Raw genomic sequence first — 20,797 nt, forward strand, 5'->3', positions numbered from 1 at the left:
TGAGCTTTACCTCCTAGGGTTGTAGCTTAGCTAGTAATAATAATAATAATAATAATAATAATAATAATAATAATAATAATAATAAAAGACAGACAAAAATAGACTCACTAACTTCAGAAAGATAATTCACATAAGAGACTGTTACTTTGAAGAAGACCTCACCATCACCATCTTCTTCTTCTTCCAGGTTTGACAATGAAACTAGAGAAAATATCCGAGAGAATGGTCGTGTGTATATGGATCATCAGCGCAATGATCATATGCTGGAGTTACAGCACGAACCTCATGTCTCTCTTGGCTGTGAGGTACGCCCCAAGGCCCATACAGACGATCCGCGACTTGCTCGATAACGAGAAGATGTCCGTCATCTTCACACCCAACACTGCCTTGACTGACTACATTGAGGTATGTCGTGATGTTAGACTGTCATTGTTGATTAATGCACTTATGGATAGAGCCGTCGTTGTTGATTAATTGGCTAGTATTAGTGACTTAACCGACAGACTGATTGTTATTGCTTGAGGGTACACTCGGGTACACTATTCTATCTTATTTCTCTTCCTCATGTTTTTCTGTATGTCTTTATAGTTTATACATAAAAGATATATTTTATTCTTCTCACTGTTCATAAAATATTTTATTTTAGTTGTTCATTACTTCTCTCAAAGTTTATTTATTTCCTTATTTCTAGTCCTCACTGGGCTATATTTTCCGGTTGGAGCAATTGGGTTTATAGCACCCTAATTTTCCAACTAGGGTTTTAGCTTAGCTAATAATAATAATAATAATAATAATAATAATAATAATAAAAATAGGGTTTATAGCATCCTAATTTTCCAACTAGGGGTTTAGCTTAGCTAGTAATAATAATAATGATAATAATAATAATAATAATAATAATAATAATAATAATAATAATGATAATAATAATAGGGTTTATAGCATCCTAATTTTCCAACTAGGAGTTTAGCTTAGCTAGTAATGATGATAATGATAATAATAATAATAATAATAATAGTAATAATAATAACAATAATAATAATAATAATGATGATGATGATGATGATAATTATTGATTTAGGGACTAATTAGGCTTAATTAATCATTGGTAAAGAAATAGAGTTATAAAACTGTATCGAATCATCAGAACATAGACAGCGGCTTGCTACGCGAGATCGTCAATCTTCGCTCAGTCGGCCGATACAAGGACATCCACTTCACAGAATTCCCAAAAGTCCTTGGGACATTAGTCCGAAGAGGAGATCACGTCATTGCTACAGACACCACTGACGGGACACGCCTCATCGCCAATTACTTCTCGCAAGTTGGTGAGTAAGATTGTTGTATGGAAATCAAGGTAAGATTATACAAACTGTTTGTTTAGCCAACTCTCCTTTAGAGTTGTGAAGTTTGAAAAAAAATGGTAAACCAACTGTCCTTTAAGGTAGTAAAGTTTGAAGAGATTAAACCAATTCTCCTCTGCAGAATTGTGGATGTTAAATGCAAATGACAGAAAATTGTTTGAAATTGTAAGATGAACTTTGCACATAGCATTAGATGCATAAGAAAAATAAATGAAAAGTTGAGGAATATAATGATATGAAGACAACAAAAATGTTACCATTGGTAGAAAAATGGAACACAGGATATTCATAAGGTTCGATCATGGGGAGAAAAGGGCGTTTGATTGATAAAGGGTTCAGTCATGTGGAGAAAATGGCTTATGAATTAAAAGTGGTTTAGTCATGTTGAGAAAAGGGCTCATGATTGAAAAATGGTTCAAGGAATGTCGAGAAAATTGTTCAAAATTGAAAAAAGGTTCATTCCTGTTAGAAAAAGGTTCATGATTGAAAAGTGGTTCAGTCATGTGGAGAAAATGGTTTATGATTGAAAAGTGGTTCAGTCATGTGGAGAAAATAGTTTATGAATGAAAATTGGTTCAATCATGTTGAGAAAAGGGCTCCTGATTGAAAAGTGGTTGGAGGAATGGCTGTGTAAGTGCTGCAAAAAATGTTTGGGAAAGAAGTGGCCCTAATGTTTTAGAGGCACAAAAATCCAAGCAAGAGGGAGATAATTAGTGCAGGATGTGTCTCATGGTCTGACCTACTGCTGATGTGCTTCTTGAATAAGTGTATGCAACACAACGCAGTGTAGCCTTCCTAAAATATAGATTCATTCTTAACTCAGTAGGTGGATCATGATTGGGGCAGTGACTGTTGTGCTGTTTTTCTCTGGAGTCAACCCTATTGATATATATGTGAAGATGGCGTCTAATCTCCTCCCTTTCTTCATATAGGTTCATGCAACTTTTACATGGCTCGTGAAGCTTTCGTCCCTTTCGTGATGGGAATGATAGGGCAACAAGGAAGCCCTCTTGTTGAAGCCCTCACTCACAGGTAAGGAAAGCATTGCCTTCCTTTCACAAATCATTATCATCATTATTATTGTTACCTTCAGCATCATATTCTTTGTTGACGTAGTTATTGTTATCGTTACTATTTTCATCATTGCTTATAGCGTCCAGATATTATGAGCCCATCTTTCGTACATAGATCTATCCACACCCTTTATATTCGCAACATAGGGAATTTTCTGTTACATTTCTATTCTAAGAAGCCAACTGTTGACGAAGAAACTCACTCGTTATTGATTTAATGGATATTGCAGGATAGGATCAATCGTGGCGGGTGGAATGTATCGCCACTGGCTGGACTCAAATTTTGCGAATTCCTCTTCGTGCCGGCATATGCCTTCCAGGTTTACCGTGAGAGAACCTCTGGCCATTATAAACATCTGGGTAAGTAAATGATATACTGTATATGTATATGTATATGTATATATATATATATATATATATATATATATATATATATATATATATATATATATATACATATATATATATATATATATATATATATATATATATATATATATTCATATATATAAATATATATATATATATATATATATATATATATATATATATATATATATATATATATATATATATATATATATATATATATATGTGTGTGTGTGTATATATATACACTGTGTATACACACACACACACACACACACACATATATATATATATATATATATATATATATATATATATATATATATATATATATATATATATACTTGCTAAGCTACAACCCTGGTTGGAAAAGCATGATTCTATAAGCCCAGTGGCTCTAATAGGGAAAATAGCCCAGTGATGAAAGGAAATAATGAAAAACTACATGAAAAGTTTAAAAACAATAATATTAAATTAAATCTTTCATACATACACTACATGTCCATTTCTGAGTGGGGATACCTTAAGGTGGTAAAAGGGTTTGTGTATCACCGTGAAAAGCAAAGCTGTACTAATCAGGGGCCCCTATAATAGTTTGGTTTGCTTTAAGCGATCAGATTAAAGTCTCCCACCATCATCAATCCACAGATTAGATGTTACTCGTTAAATAATGCTGACAGCTTATAATAAAATATTAAGAAAGAACTAAAACCCAAGTTGGAAAAACAGTATACCTAATGTCTCCAACTGTATATGAAAGATAATATAATAAAATATATATGTTAGGATCTGTAACAACGTTAAGATATGTCATATATAAAATAATGCAAGTGTTACTGTTTTCCTAAATCAATTTTACATATCTTCATCCTCTCGTTCAATAATGAAGACCAATTATAACATTTCCTTCACTAACTGGTGATTAATCTTATTTACAGGGACTGTTCGTTCTGCTTGTAAGTGGACTTTCAGTTGCTGGAATGACCTTCCTGTTGGAAATGATCTTTGTGACAGGTTTTGTGTGGCAAAGGAAGGACTAGTGAGGCAGTTAAGCATATTCCTGGTACTGGTGTTGCTTCAGCTTTTGAAATTATGACATTTGTGTTTTGTTCTTATTCTTTAGATTTCAAAAAATGTGGAATATACGAAATAAATGTATTCACGTATATTTATTGAATGGGATATATATTGTAAATTCTCCATAAGCCTAAAAGTAAATTTAATTATTCAGAATATGTCTAAATTTATGTTGCATCAAATAGATGACAAAATGGTTGTAGGCATCATGTTTAGAGAAAACTGAATTTGTGTATCTTTCCTTAAACAACTATAAAGTATGTGCACTGAAACAAGGATTTTCATTATATCCTTCTTCATTAAATGCTTGTACGTCAAAGCATGCTTGAAATAATAGACAAAGAGAGTCCATAATCTATAATAACCTATTGGGCTTTTGTTAATCTAAGCAGTGAGTTCAGTAACTGTCTGTTGTTTGACTGGTGAGTAGCAGACCGGAGGGTAAAGGGTGTGGGCTATTGCAACTTTATCCTTAAAGACGGTAAGAATCGGAATGTCAATGTACAAACCTGCACACACACACACACACACACACACACACACACACACACACACACACACACATATATATATATATATATATATATATATATATATATATATATATATATATATATATATATATATAGCCTATATATATATATATATATATATATATATATATATATATATATATATATATATATATATATATATATATATGTATATACGCACAGTATATGTGTGTGTCTATGTGTGTGTAGAAATCATGAAAGCTGACACATGATGAGCTCAAAATATGTATTATAACCATGGTAGGAAAAGGAAAAGGCTTGATTAGAGTTAGTACTTTCATCCTACTAATAACATGGAATGACTCGCAATGAGAATAAATATACAAAAAGATCGTATTTATACAGGAGAGTGGGATCCCTGAGCTTGTCAGTATTTTTATGATTCCAGATAAGTCAGGTTTTAGCAAAGATAATACAGGTTTAGCAGAAATAGACTAGGGCTTAGATTCAAATTATGAGCTTAAGCACAGGAAATTAAGGATTCGGCAATATTTCTTTAGCTATTAACATAGATTACTGCAATTGTCTCTGACCAACTAATTCTATTATTTAATGATAGCTAGTAAGAGGAAAAAAACATGATTAATTATTCCCCTACAGATGTCCATCTTATACAGTTTTATTCGGACATAAATATCTTTAGATGTTTGGCCAACATAAAACAAGTTAAATTCTGAACAAGGAATACTATTTATATCTTATTATTATAATTTCCAGATCTATTCTTAAACAACCTATGCTTTTATTATGCCATTATATATAAATAGTACCCTTATATCTGTATTTTTATCAAAATGAGTATGATATCTAAAATCAGTCATGAAATGGTAAGTATATTATTCATTACTTCCTTATTTCTATAATTGGAGACTATAAAACGTTTTATTAGCTCTATTCATACAGTTTTATATAAAATATTTGCGATAGCACAGATATAAGTATTAATTCTTAAACTAATAAACTGATTTTGTGTTATAGAGATAAAGATGAAGTACTTATAAGCAGCTTAAGGAATAATATAACAAAAGCAGTTCTACTGTAGTCTATCCATATATACATATATAGAAAACGAACTATTATATTAAGTAAGAAAACGTAAATATGTAAATATCAGGGCTAACCATACTATATTGTACATAGGCGAGAAACAAAATATAAAAGAGTCAAGACAGTTCGTTCTTTATAGATAGCATTGTAATTTATTTTATAGATAACACATTCTTAATAAGTCTTAATAGTAAATTTAGCAAACGCATTTATTGTTGAATAATATCCCATCAAAAGAAACGAACGATATGAATTAATATATCGTGTTTTTATTTCTCAAGCGAACTTTTTAACTTACAATCTTTTTTCTGTTTTTATTGCTTTTAAGTGAATAGGTATCGATCTTAATATAAGACATTGATTCATTTCTATTGCACAGTGACTGCGTGTTGATCACCAAAAATAATATCTATTTAAAAATATCCTATAAAAGGATGATATTGATTGTAGTGTTTAAATTCGTCATAGGACTAAACATGTTGATTAAAAAGAGTACTAGAAATGATAGTATTGTAATCATTTCTTTTAGTACAGGAGATAATACAATAATAGTGAAATCTAAGTAAAGAAATCCACACAGAGGAGCTGTTACATAAAATGGGAGTCCTAATAGTACTACTGAACTAAACTGAAAAATAAATAGATTAAGAATTTCATAGCTTTCATTATCAACTTTGCTATGATACAGGTAAAATAAGCTTAATCCTAACAATAAGTATAAGCTTAGAAGCTTTGCATCTATTCGTAATGCCTCTTGTGTCTTTTAGTTTTGTGTGTTCCTTATTTTCATTAGTTTTTCTCTTTTCACCTACATTTGTTGTAGTACACTTTTCTTATTTTTAATATTTTCTTCACAAAAAAATGAATTTTCCAACTGTCTGTGCACTGTCTTCTTCGTATGGTTGTTGGAGCTCAATTGCTTTTATTCTTATATCCCTATACTGTGGACAATATAACATGAAGTGGTTAACATTTTCGTCTACATCACAGAATACACAGTTTATATTTCCCCCTTGGTGTCTGTTTTCTATATTCAAGCCCAGTGTGTTTGTCCTTGTTCTGAATAATAAAATTGATGAAAATTTGTTGTCATATACTTTCTCCTCCTTGTTTTCACTTTTCCAGTTTTTATGCAAAATTAGACTCTCTTTGCACTCCATTTTACTCTTCCATTTGCTTATGGCCCATTCTCTTGATCTCATCTTTATGTCCTCTTTCGTATATCTCTTGAATTCTCTCAACACCATCCTACATCCTTTAACATAATTCTTCACATGCATCCACCACTTCCTATATTTTTCTTCCATATCATTGTCTATTGCTGTTAGTATGTCCTTCTCTCCCTAATAAATGATATTAAGGTACCTCAGCTTTCCATCCATTGCCCTTGTTTTCATAGCATATGCTCCTACACCCCCTCTCATGGCTGCAATTGCTGTATTCTTTACACCCCCTAATGTCCTTCTATACACCCCATTCTCAATTCTCTGCAACTTTTTTTATTTCAGTTTCCGTTAAGTTTATTACATTTGTTTCATATAATATAGAAGGTAGCGCTACACTTTTCCAATATGTTTTCCCTATCGGTATTTTATTGCAAATTTTTTTCTATGATGGAATATGTAAGATTTGCTAGTCTTTATGGCTTAACAATCCTTTAACTTTTCTGTTTTTTTAACAGGTTTCTAATGTCATCTACCTTGATACCTAAGTATTTAATATTGCTTACTATTCTTATTCCCTCTATGTTATCTGGTTTCTCCTTCATATTATATATAAGTACGCTACTTTTATCTCTATTTATGTCTAACTTACACTGCTTTCCTATATCTATCTCTTTCCTTATGTTCAATTCAGCATCCTCTATACTCTCAGCAAGCACCTGGACATCATCAGCAAAAAATACTACTACTAACTTTATAATATAATTTTTAAAACCATTACCTTCCTTTTCTACACGTTTTATAATCAGATAAGTAATTAATTTGAACAATGTTGTAGAGCCAGTACAGCCTTGCTTTATTCCACTACTTACGCTCATTTTTTGTTCAACCTTTTCCCCTATGTCTAATGTAGTAGTCTCCCACATAAACTCCGGCTATAGAGTTTATTATACTAGTATGTCCTTTATATATATATATATATATATATATATATATATATATATATATATATATATATATATATATATATATATATATATATATATATATATATATATATTAATGTTTCTATCAGTTCTTCTCTTTTTATAGAGTCAAAAGCTTTTTTTGAAATCTAAAAAGGCAACTATGAGTTGTTTTTTTTTCTTATTTTTGAAAGTTTCTTCGACCATGTACTGTAAAATGAATATATTATCCTTAATTCTTCCTCCCTCTGTAAATCCAACTTGACTATCCTCTATTTCTTCCTTGATAAAAGCAATTTATATTTTATATGATAAATTTGTGAGTGCTATTGGTCTCAATTCCTTTGCTGTGGGTTTGTTTTTCTTTATTAACATTTCTGTTCTGGACTCTTTCCAGCTTTTGAGTTTTTCTTTCCTAGTTAATTCCTCTTTGTAGCAGTTCTCTTGTGTATTCTTACATAGATCACTTATCATCATAGCTTTATAGTAGTCTGGCTTTACCTTTCTTTAGGCCTTTTAGGCCTTTCTCTATTTTACCTTTGTTTATTTAAGGTATACTACATTCGTTGGCTATTATAATATCACCTTATCTTCTCAAATTATCCTGGTATTCACTCTCCTTCTCCTTATTATAGATTTCTGATATCCTATTTACGTGTGTTGTAAATTGTAGACTGTTTTCCAAAATTTTATTTTGCAGAGTGATCAGCTTGGGAACTTGGGGGAACCATGTGTTTTGTGTTTACTGTTTTGAATTTTTTTAATGCTAATTGGGAAATTATCCTAGTATACACTCTCTTTCTCCTTATTCCAGATACCTGATATTCTATTTTCGTATATATTGTAAAATGTAGACTGCTTTCCAAAATTTTATTTTACAGGGTGATCAGGTGGGGAACTTAGGGGAGCATGTGTTTTGTATTTACTGTTTTGAGTTTTTTTTAATGCTAATTGGGAAATTATCCTAGTATTTACTCTCCTTCTCCTTATTCTAGATTTATGATATCCTATTTTCGTATATATTGTAAAATTTAGACAGTTTTCCAAAATTTTATTTTGCATAGTGATCAGCTAGGGAACTTGGGGGAACCATATGTTTTGTGTTTACTGTTTTGAGTTTTTTTTTTAATGCTAATTGGGAAATTATTCTAGTATTTACTCTCCTTCTCCTTATTCTAGATATATGATATATTTTCGTATGTATTATAAAATGTAGTTTTCCAAAATTTTATTTTACAGTGATCAGATAGGAAATTAGGGGAGCCATATGTTTTACGTTTAGTTGTTATTTGACTTAATTTTGTATTAAAATTTGCATTATTTGTGCTCTAAATTCATCAATATTAAAATTTCTGATATCCTGTTTTCGTATGTATTGTAAAATGTAGACAGTTTTCCAAAATTTTATTTCACAGAGTGATCATCTATGGAACTTAGGGGAGCCATGTGTTTACGTTTAGGCTTTCTCCAGGGTTGCCAGTTTGCCCTTTTTTCAGGCCAAAAAAAACTCAAATTTGACCTTTTTAAAATTGCTTGGCCTTCAGTACAGTGTATTATGAAAAAAAGACGAGCCTTAAATACTATATATTTGGCCTTTTTCTACAACTGGGCTGGCCTTTTAAAGCTTCTGGTGATTAGAAGTTGGCCTTTTCTCATTCAGAAAACCTGGCAACCCTGTCTTTGTTTACTATTTTGAAGTTGGTGTGAAATAGGAACTTGTTGTTCTGTTCTCTTCTAAACATTGATTTTTAAGAAATAAACGGGATTTACGAAGTCTACGGAACTAAATTAATGGATAAAGAAGTTACGTAGGTAAGTTAAAGAAGAATATGATGTGAAATTATTGATTGATAAGCTTAAATATACTAAGAACTGTACGGCAGGCCACCATTGATGGAACTTCTCACGTGGGTTAGCTACCAAGACAGGTCTCGAATTATAAATTTCGATATGTCAGACTGCATGACCTGCTCGGTGATGTAGGCAGGCCAAAATTATAGCCTTAGTGTAGCCATACGGTGATGCAAATATGTCTCAATTATTGGTACCAGGTAAGGCAAATGGCGTTGCATGAGATAGGCTAGAAGCTACCTTAAAAGGAAATGCAAACATGTCTCAATTATTGGTACCAGGTAAGGCAAATGGTGTTGCATGAGATAGGCTAGAAGCTACCTTAAAAGGAAATGCAAATATGTCTCAATTATTGGTACCAGGTAAGGCAAATGGCGTTGCATGAGATAGGCTAAAAGCTACCTTAAAAGGAAATGTAAACATGTCTCAATTATTGGTACCAGGTAAGGCAAATGGCGTTGCATGAGATAGGCTAGAAGCTACCTTAAAAGGAAATGCAAAAGTGTTATAAAGTTTAAATTTTGAATTAGAATTATTTTGGATATATTCTTATATGTTATTTTGGGGTGTATGTATGATAGCGGCCACCTGTATATTATTATGTCTAACTTAGAATACGGCAGTGTAACGCCTCCCCCCTCTTAGGTAAGGATACGGCTTGTAGGTTAGGTTAGGGGGGAAAGTTTAGGTTAGTTGATGTCCATTTCTAATCAACACATGAAGACCTGGCCGCTGATATGCAAAGGCTCCCGTTATTTTACTTTAATTGATTGTTATTTTAAAAGAAAAATTACAATATCTCAATGGATTTTGGTAGTTTGTAGAACAGCGGACATATCCACCGACTGATCCTAGGATAGGTGACTGAGTTTCTCGGCTGTAAGGACATGCTGAGGTAGGTGAGGTTAGGTGTGGTTATTTAAGGTTTGCCTACAACTATTGTATTAAAGAAAATACAATTCAATTTTCCCATTCCAATAACAAATGATTTCATTTTTTATTTTCACAAAGTTCCCATTTGTTCCTTCATACATACAGACGTTCGTACTTTACCTTGGTGATATTGATTCAGCGCAAGCTGCTTTAACCATAGAGACGTTAATGCTAGTTAGTGGCAGGTAGACTAACCATCCCTCTCACGCGCTCACCCAGTAGCTACCTTACTTTTCACTTTTAAACATAAAACTTACCCGCTGGTTATATTAGAATGGCTAAAATCCCTGGACGCCCGGCAGAAATTCAAAATCTCGCGGCAATCGCAGATATGCCAGGTGTATACTAGCGCCCTTGCGGTAGACAGGCCGAAATAATCCAACCAATTCAGATCTTCTTTGCCGCCATTGCTGGCTTGAACGATTGAAATTCACTCGCGACTTACTTTGATTTGGACGGTTTATTTGGTGATGTACTCTGTCTTTTGGTTTTGGGCTTTCGCTTTAGTGATTTCTCTTTCAAATTATCTTGAAGTCTTTAATTTTTTGGATTTATTTAGTTAATTTTGACCATTGTTGTTGTTTTGATCTCTCTCGTAACTTTTCAATATGACCGACCCCTCCCCTGTATATAGGAAGTGTATTAAAGGATGTCATACTAGTCTTCCTAAAGCTTCTATTGATCCTCATACTCTTTGTGTAAAATGTAGGGGTAAAATTTGTACTTTTGGGGATTGATGCGAAGAATGTTGTTCTTTAACCGAAAGTGAGTGGTTAGCTTATGAGCGCTATACTCAGAGACTAGAGAGAGACAGAATTAGACGCAGTTCTTCTCGTTCTGTAGAATTACCTGTTTGCAATGTCATTGATCCTAATCCTTCTCCCTTAGTGGTAGATCAGGAACCCAAGGAACCTACGATGAAGGATATGTTGTCCGCTATTCAAGCTCTCGGTGTAAGAGTTGAATCGTTAGCGGCTGACAAGAAGCAAATTATGTCCGAAATTAATTTGCTTAAAAGTTGTCGCACAGGCGACCTATCAAGTGTGAAAAGTTCGGCTAATGTGTTCAGTGTTGTGGAGGGTACGTGTGCGCGATCCTGTTGTTTGCCTAGTCTAAGACCTCTATCAAGCTCCTGAACCCATGGGAGAAGTTACGGCGAAAGGGAACGAGAGGTGTCATCAATCGCGCAGACGTCCCCTCGAGCGTTCCTGCTGTCATATCACAGGTCACTCACCCTCACCGCAGGAAAGGTGAGGTTAGTGCTTTATCGCCATCTTCGGATGAAGGCTCATGTGATGAGGTCTGGCATCAAACCTCTAGACCGCTTAAGAGAAAAGCGCACGCAGTGGAACAACGGCGCGATTCTTCTCCGCAGCAACCAGGCTGTAGCCATTGGGATACACCTTAGCGTTTTCAGTCCCTTGGCGAGTGTTTGCCTGCGAAACGCTCTGACGTGGGTTCTGAAATGGATTAAGGGTTGGTACAGTCAGATTCGGAGCTGATCCCTTGTTCTGGTGTATGGTTCATGCACCGCTGCTTCCATCAGACTGGTGTTCGTCTCCCGAAAGTGGGGAGCGATTTGGAAACGATGAGGAAAGCGAATTCGCATTGGAAGAGGCGGCACGCGTGTCGCCTAAAGGTGTTCCCAAATGGTCTATGCTGTTGGGCATGAAGCAGCAACTCTCGTCGCTTATGCAATCTTATCAGCCTGCTGTTGACAGTGCGGTTGGGTGTCAGTCTTCCGTTATAGACCCGTTGTCGCACAGGCGGCCTGTTGTCTCCGGTACTGACGCGTTATCGCACAGGCGATCTCCCAATCGCAGTGTTCAACGGCAGGTTGAGGTGGATGCATCTCGTCAGAGTTCTGCTTCTTAAAATCAATCGATCGCGCATACCGCCGAATGTCAGTCTTCCAAACGTGACGATGTTCGCCAAGCAGTGGAGCAGACCGCTAAGTGGCAGGACAGAAGCGGACGCAATACGGAGCGTCAGCGACAGGCAGACGCTAGGCGTCAGCGTGACGACACACGCCAATCAACCCATGACACTGCGGAGCGTAAGCGTCAGCGTGACAACACACACCAGTCAACCCATGACACTGCGGAGCGTCAGCGTCAGCGTGACGACACGCCAGTCAACCCATGACACCAGGGAGCGGCAGCGTCAGCGGCAGGCAGACGTTACGCATCAGTCAACCCATGACACGGCGGAGCGTCAGCGTCAGCCAAACGCTACCCATGACACCGCACGTCAGTCTGCCCGTGACGGCACACAGCAGTCAACTCATAACTCCATGGGTCAGCCAATCCATGATGCTACACGTCAGTCGACTCTGGTCTCCTCGCGTCAGTATTTCGCAGACCGAACGTGACAACAAACGCAAGGCTAGTGATTGTCAGACGGATGGGAATATTGAACAACGCAAGCACGCCCATGTCAGCGCTGATGCGTCTGCACAGGAATGCTGCCTATCTGAACAAGGCGCTACTGCGGCGGCTGAATTTTCGGAGGAAGAGCCGGATGAGGTTTTCTCCCGGGAGGAACAGTTGGACGATATTTCAGAGGGAGAAGAGAATAAACCGCCTCAACATTCGGTGGACCTCAAGAAGTTAATACTGGTCTTCACGGAGTTATTCCCAGAACATTTTACTCCTGTAGCTCCGCGTTCTCCTCCTTCTGAATTTACCCTTGGTAAAGCAGCAAGAACATCCTTGTTCACGAAAATGGTACTCTCTCGCTCCTCTAAGAGAGCGTTAAAATTGATGGAATTGGGGATGGATTCGAAGAAAGCTCTTGGCAAGACGTGTTTCGCTTTTCCTCCTGCCAGACTAGCCTCCAAGTCGAGTGTTTGGTATGAGACAGGAGAGGTCTTAGGCTTAGGAGTTCCTGCCTCTGCCCATGGAGATTTCTCGAGCCTAGTAAACTCTTCTCGTCGACTAGCTTTGAGGAAGACTAAAGTGTGGTGGTCTATGTCGGAGTTCGACCATCTCTTGAAAGGTATGTTCAGGGCTTTCGAGGTGTTAAAATTTCTGGACTGGTCTATGAGAGCCTTGGGGAGAAAAGTATCGGAAATGAAGGGCACTGAGACTAGTAACCTCATTCAACTTATATCATGTATGGACAAGGCAGTTAGAGACAGTTCAAATGAATTGGCTGCCCTGTTCACAGCAGGAGTTGTGAAGAAGAGGGCAACTTTGTGTTCTTTCCTCTCCATGGGGGTCACTCCCTTTCAGAGATCGGAGTTGCTTTTTGCATGGCTGTCTTCTGCGCTATTCCTGCAAGATTTAGTAAGGGAAATGGCCGCTGCGTTGACTCAGAAGGCTACTCATGATTTGGTTGCCAAGACAGCTAGGAAGGTGTTGCCTACATCTTTCCCTTCCCGTAGACCAAAGGAAGCTGCTTCATTTTCGCAATCTGCTCAGCCCTTTCGTGGTAAACCTGCCGGAAGAAGTAACTTCAAGCCCGATGGGAAGAAGTCCAAGAAAAGAGGAGCTAAGTCCAGTCGGGGCAGAATCTGACTGCCCTCTCCTTCAAACAGCAGTAGGGGCCGAGCTAAATTACTTCTGGCAGGCCTGGGAGAAAGGAGGAGCGGACCCTTGGTCCGTTCTTGTTTTAAAGGAAGGATACAAAATTGTATTCTTCTCAAAACCTCCTTTAGCCACAGATCCTGTAGATCTCTCGTAATTTTTAATACGGCCGACCCCTCCCCTGTAAATAGGAAGTGTATTGAAGGATGTCATACTCGTCTTCTTAAAGCTTCTATTGATCCTCATACTATTTGTGTAAAATGTAGGGGTAAAACTTGTACTTTTGGGGATTGGTAAGAAGAATGTTGTTCTTTAACCGAAAGCGAGTGGTTAGCTTATGAGCGCCCTACTCAGAGACTAGAGAGAGACGGAATTAGACGCAGTTCTTCTCGTTCTGTAGAATTACCTGTTTGCAATGTCATTGATCCTAATCCTTCCCCTGTAGTGGTAGATCAGGAACCCAAGGAACCTACGATGAAGGATATGTTGTTCGCTATTCAAGCTCTCGGTGTAAGAGTTGAATCGTTAGCTGTGGACAAGAACCAAATTATGTCCGAAATTAATTTGCTTAAAAATTGTCGCACAGGCGACCTATCAAGTGTGAAAATTTCGGCTAATGTGTTCAGTGTTGTGGAGGGTGCGTCTGCGTGATCCTGTCGTTCGCCTAGCCTAAGACCTCTGTCAAGCTCCCGAACCCATGGGAGAAGTCACGTCGAACGGCGAAAGGGAACGAGACGCGACATCAATCGCGCAGATGTCCCCTCGAGCGTTCCTGCTGTCGTAGCACAGGTCGCTCACCCTCACCGCAGGAAAGGTGAGGTTAGTGCTTTATCACCATCTTCGGTTGAAGGCTCACGTGATGAGGTCTGGCGTCAAACCTCTAGACCGCTTAAAAGAAAAGAGCACGCAGTGGAACAACTGCGTGATTCTTCGCAACAACCAGGCTGTAGCCATTGGGATACACCTTAGCGTTTTCAGTCCCTTGGCGAGTGTTCGCCTGCGAAACGCTCTGACGTGGGTTCTGAAATGGATAAAGGTTTGGTACTGTCAGATTTTGAGCTGATCCCTGGTTCTTGTGTTCCGGTTCATGCACCGCCACTTCCATCAGACTGGTGTTCGTCTCCCGAAAGTGGGGAGCGATTTGGAAGCGATGAGGAAGGCGAATTCGCATTGGAAGAGGCGGCACGCGTGTCGCCTAAAGGTGATCCCAAATAGTCTATGCTGTTGGGCATGAAGCAGCAACTCTCGTCGCTTATGCAATCTTATCGGCCTGCTGTTGGCAGTGCGGTTGAGCGACAGACTTCTGTTTTAGACCCGTTGTCGCACAGGCGGCCTGTTGTCTCCGGTACTGACGCTTTATCGCACAGGCGATCTCCAGTCGCAGTGTTCAACGGCAGGTTGAGGTGGATGCATCTCGTTAGAGTTCTGCTTCTCAACATCAATCGATCGCACTTACTGCCGAACGTCAGTCTTCCAAACGGGACGACGTTCGGAAAGCAGCGGAGCGGACGTGATACGGAGCGTCAGCGACAGGCAGACGCTAGGCGTCAGCGTGACGACACACGCCAGTCAACCCATGACACTGCGGAGCGTCAGCGTCAGCCAAACGCTACGCATCAGCGTGACGACACACGCCAGTCAACCCATGACACCCGGGAGCGGCAGGCAGATGTTACGCGTCAGTCAACCCATGACGCGGCGGAGCGTCAGCGTCAGCCAGACGCTACCCATGACACCGCACATCAGTCTGCCCGCGACGGCACACGGCAGTCAACCCATGGTGCTACACGTCAGTCGACTCTGGTCTCCTCGTGTCAGTAATTCGCAGACTGAACGTGACAACAAACGCAAGGCTAGTGATTGTCAGACGGATGGGAATATTGAACAGCGCAAGCACGCCCATGTCAGCGCTGACGCGGCTGAATTTTCGGAGGAAGAGCCGGATGAGTTTTTCTCCCAGGAGAAACAGTTGGACGATATTTCAGAGGTAGAAGAGGATAAACTGCCTCAACATTCGGTGGACCTCAAGAAGTTAATGCTGGTCTTCACGGACTTATTCCCAGACCATTTTACTCCTGTAGCCCCGCGTTCTCCTCCTTCGCAATTTACCCTTGTTAAAGCAGCAAGAACATCCTTGTTCACGAAAATGGTACTCTCTCGCTCCTCTAAGAGAGCGTTAAAATTGATAGGATTGGGGATGGATTCGAAGAAAGCTCTTGGCAAGACGTGTTTCGCTTTTCCTCCTGCCAGACTAGCCTCCAAGTCGAGTGTTTGGTATGAGACAGGAGAGGTCTTAGGCTTGGGAGTTCCTGCCTCTGCCCAGGGAGATTTCTCGAGCCTAGTAGACTCTTCTCGTCGACTAGCTGTGAGGAAGACTAAAGTGTGGTGGTCTATGTCAGAGTTCGACCATCTCTTGAAAGGTATGTTCAGGGCTTTCGAGGTGTTAAAATTTCTGGACTGGTCTCTGGGAGCCTTGGGGAGAAAAGTATCGGAAATGAAGGGCACTGACACTAGTAACCTCATTCAACGTATGTCATGTATGGACAAGGCAGTTAGAGACGGTTCAAACGAATTGGCTGCCCTGTTCACAGCAGGAGTTGTGAAGAAGAGGGCAACTTTGTGTTCTTTCCTCTCCGTGGGGGTCACTCTCTTTTAGAGATCGGAGTTGCTTTTTGCACCTCGGTCTTCTGCGCTTTTCCCGCAAGATTTAGTAAGGGAAATTGCCGCTGCGTTGACTCAGAAGGCTACTCATGATTTGGTTGCCAAGACAGCTAGGAAGGTGTTGCCTACATCTTTCCCTTCCCGTAGACCAAAGGAAGCTGCTTCATTTTCGCAATCTGCTCAGCCCTTTCGTGGTAAACCTTCCAGAAGAAGTAACTTCAAGCCCGATGGGAAGAAGTCTTAGAAAAGAGGAGCTAAGTCCAGTCGGGGCAGAATCTGACTGCCCTCTCCTTCAAACAGCAGTTGGGGCCGAGCTAAATTACTTCTGGCAGGCCTGGGAGAAAGGAGGAGCGGACCCTTGGTCTGTTCTTGTTTTAAAGGAAGGTTACAAAATCCCATTCTTCTCAAAACCTCCTTTAGCCACAGATCCTGTTGATCTCTCGCCCAAATACAGAGAAGGACCGAAGAGACAATCCATGTGACTTCAGATGTCTCTCTTGCTAGAGAAAAAAGCGATAGAGAGGGTGTGGGACTTGGAATCGCCAGGGTTTTACAACCGTTTGTTCTTGGTCCCCAAGAGTTCAGGGGAATGGAGACCGGTTCTGGATGTAAGTGCCCTCAACAACTACGTCCAGAATTCGAAGTTCACCATGGAAACTCAGAAAACCGTGCTGGCAGCAGTAAGGATAAATAAGATTCACTTTTTGTTCATGAAATGTTTATTATCACTTGGAAGGCATCACATGACAATGATAATATCTGCAATGAAAGATAGCACGATGAGAAATAAAATGGCGTTTGCATCGGCAGTCAAAATAAATTCAATATGAAATTACACTGACACCTAATAGCATATATGAGTCAGTTAATATATTCACAATATACACAGCTAGCTAATGAACCATTTGCTGCTAGCATATAATAGATAATAAAGTTTAGCTAAAGTCTATAGACAATAATACTGTACCATATACGCAGCGAGTAAATGAGCTGCCAAACTGAAACACCATTTGCTTACATTCTCACAAATGAGCGCCAACGTGTAGACGACGCAATACACATAAATTAAATAGGATCCTATAATGCACGTAATGTATAGACGACACAATACACATAAATGAAATAGGATCCTATAATGGACATAAATGAAATAGGATCATATAATAATTATAACATGTACAACAGATATGAATAGACAATCCTCTAGCAAGGACGCTTCCTTCTCTCGGCGCCAGGATGCTTCCGACTTGCGGCGCCAGGACGACACCAGCGCTCGGCACCAGGACGCAAGCGGTTCGCGGTGTCAGGCTGCTTGCAGGCCTCTTCTTCAGGACGCATCCTACGATTTTCCTCTTTCGGATTCAGGTGAACCTTCTACCCGAACGAAAGCTGTAGTAGAGGTGGGACAGGATCATGATGATGTCTCGGAGGACGAAGACAAGCCTGCGGACGCAGCTGGCGACTACAAGGTTCTCTCTCGCTCCCTCCTTGAGCTGTATGGGGAGGAGTTTTAACCTTCTGCCCCTCGCTCTCCTCAATCACAATTTAGCAGGAAGAAGGCCAAGAAACAGTCGGCCTTCATCAAGATGAAGCTCTCTATTTCTGCTAAGAAGGCTCTCGCTAAAGTGGACAAATGGATGAAGGAGCGTAGACAAGCGGTTAAGACCACCTTCTCTTTTCCACCAGCTCATCTTGCTTCGAAGGCTGGAATGTGGTACGAGACTGGAGAACCTCTGGGTTTGGGAGTTCCTGCCTCCTCCCAGGGTGACTTCTCTGGTATTGTGGACTCTGCCAGGAGGCATGCCCTTAACTCGGCGAAGGTTATGTGGTCAATGTCTGAACTTGATCACCTCGTCAAAGGGATTTTTAGAGCGTTTGAGGTTTTTAGTTTTTTGGACTGGTCGCTAGGGACTCTGGGCAGAAAGACAGAGCAAATGGAGGGAACACAAGACCTGACGAGTATCATGTCATGCATGGATAAAGCTCTGAGGGATGGATCTAAGGAGTTGGCTTCCCTTTTTTTGGCAGGAATCTTGAAGAAGAGAGCCCTGTTTTGTTCCTTTGCTTCGAGATCTGTGACTGTTGCACAGAAGTCTTAACTCCTTTACGCCCTTTCACATCTCTTTCCTGAGGCCCTTGTCAGAGATATTACGCTTTCTCTTGCGCAAAAGGCCGCTCAAGACCTCTTATTGCGCTCGGCTCGGAAACCTTTACAAATCACTTCTTCCTCTGAAGAGAGAGGAGAGAAAATTCCAACAGCCCTTCGAGGTAGAGCTCCTTCAAGATCAGACTTCAGAGGAAGAAGGCAGGAGTCAGGAGGAAGGACGAATAGAGGTTCGTTTAGATCCCTCTCCATGAAATGAAGTGCAAGTCTTCCAGACAACAATAGGGGCAAGACTGTCACTTTTCTGGCAGGCTTGGAAGAAAAGAGGGGCGGACACCTGGTCCCTCTTGGTCATCAAGGAAGGATACAAGATTCCCCTTTTGAGGAAGCCTCCTCTTTCAAATACTCCTCTAGCCTTAGTGGCTCAGTACGCAGGTGCGGTGAAACAAAAGGCCCTTCTGGATCTGGTCGACCAAATGCTGGACCAAGGAGCGATAGAACCAGTTCTGGATCTATCCTCCCCAGGCTTCTACAATCGCCTGTTTCTGGTACCCAAAAACTCGGGTGGATGGAGACCTGTCCTGGATGTCAGCTCGCTGAACGTATTCGTTGAAAAGATGAAATTTACCATAGAGACAACTCAGTCTGTGCTGGCAGCAGTACGTCCGGGGGACTGGATGGTGTGTCTCAATTTACAGGATGCTTATTTTCACGTCCCCATCCATCCGACTTCAAGGAAATACCTGAGATTTATGATCCAGGGCAAGTGCTTCCAATTCAAGGCACTTTGCTTCGGTCTCAGCACTGCTCCTCAAGTCTTCACCAGGGTAATGGCGAAAGTGGCAGGCTGGCTGCATCAAGAGGGGATAAGGGTATCCTTTTATCTGGACGACTGGTTGATACAATCACGGTCGAAAGAGAAATGTCTGGAGGACCTTCAAAAGACGTTCATGAGAGCTCAGGAACTAGGTCTCGTCATCAACAGAGAGAAATCTCAGACCGAGCCGAATCAAACTATTCTCTATTTGGGGATAGTTCTGAATTCAGTTCTTTTTTGGGCTGCTCCTTCCCAGGAGAGGCAAACCAAGTGCCTCGAGAAGGTCCGAGAATTCTTGAAGAAACAGAAGTGCTCAGCGAGGGAGTGGATGAGTTTGCTGGGAACTCTCTCCTCGCTCGAACAGTTTGTCTCTTTGGGGAGGCTACACCTCAGACCTCTTCAACACTTCCTATCAAAGGTGTGGAACAGGAAGACACAAGAAGACTCCTTTTCCTTCCCCATTCCAGCAGAAGTCAAGGATCATCTAATGTGGTGGCTGGATCCAGCTTTGTTAGGAGAAGGGATCTCCCTGTACAAGAAGAACCCAGACCTAGTGTTGTTCTCAGACGCGTCGGAGTCAGGATGGGGAGCAACACTAGGAAGCAAGGAGGTCTCAGGCTCTTGGGAAAAGAGTCAGATCGGGTGGCACATCTACAAGAAAGAGTTGATGGCCATTCTGTTAGGGCTAAAAGCTTTCAAAGACTGAGTGTCAGGGAAGATAGTAGAGGTCAACTCGGACAACACCACAGCTCTAGCTTACATCAAGAAGCAAGGGGGACTCACTCTCTGTCTCTGTTCGAAACAGCAAGGGAGCTCCTTTTATGGTCGAAGGAAAACAAGATAGAACTTCTAACAAGATTCGGACAGGGACAGAGGAGTGTAAGAGCAGACTTGCTCAGCAGGAAAGGGCAAGTTCTTCCCACAGAATGGACCCTCAACCAGCAGGTCTGTCAGAGTCTCTGGAAGTTATGGGGGAGACCTTTAATAGACCTTTTCGCCTCCAATCAGAACAAGAGGATCCCCAACTACTGCTCCCTGGTCCCGGACAAGGAGGCAATAGCGGTAGATGCCTTTTTGATGGATTGGACGGGGATGGACACATATGCGTTTCCCCCGTTCAAGATCATCAATCTGGTTGTCAGGAAATTCGCTTTCCTCGAATCGGGACGAATGATCCTAGTAGCTCCATTCTGGCCAACAAGAGAATGGTTCACGGAAGTGGTGGACATGTTGATGGACTTCCCAAGAACCCTTCCTGCAAGTCCGAAGCTTCTCAAACAACCCTACTTCGA

The 20,797-nt window shown here is 40.1% G+C and overlaps 1 protein-coding gene across 1 annotated transcript; it reads left to right on the forward strand.

Moving 5' to 3' along the window:
- Positions 1–193: 193 nt before the first annotated feature.
- Positions 194–12,271, forward strand: LOC137635602 (uncharacterized). The gene is made up of 7 exons (XM_068368061.1): positions 194–405; positions 1,148–1,328; positions 2,297–2,396; positions 2,668–2,797; positions 3,745–3,820; positions 11,285–11,476; positions 11,943–12,271. Exons 1-7 carry the CDS (start codon positions 196–198, stop codon positions 12,269–12,271), a joined length of 1,218 nt encoding a protein of 405 aa, XP_068224162.1. The 5' UTR covers positions 194–195.
- Positions 12,272–20,797: the final 8,526 nt, after the last annotated feature.

Source organism: Palaemon carinicauda, unplaced genomic scaffold (genome assembly GCF_036898095.1).
Source record: "Palaemon carinicauda isolate YSFRI2023 unplaced genomic scaffold, ASM3689809v2 scaffold147, whole genome shotgun sequence".
NCBI classification, from domain to species: Eukaryota; Metazoa; Arthropoda; class Malacostraca; order Decapoda; family Palaemonidae; genus Palaemon; species Palaemon carinicauda.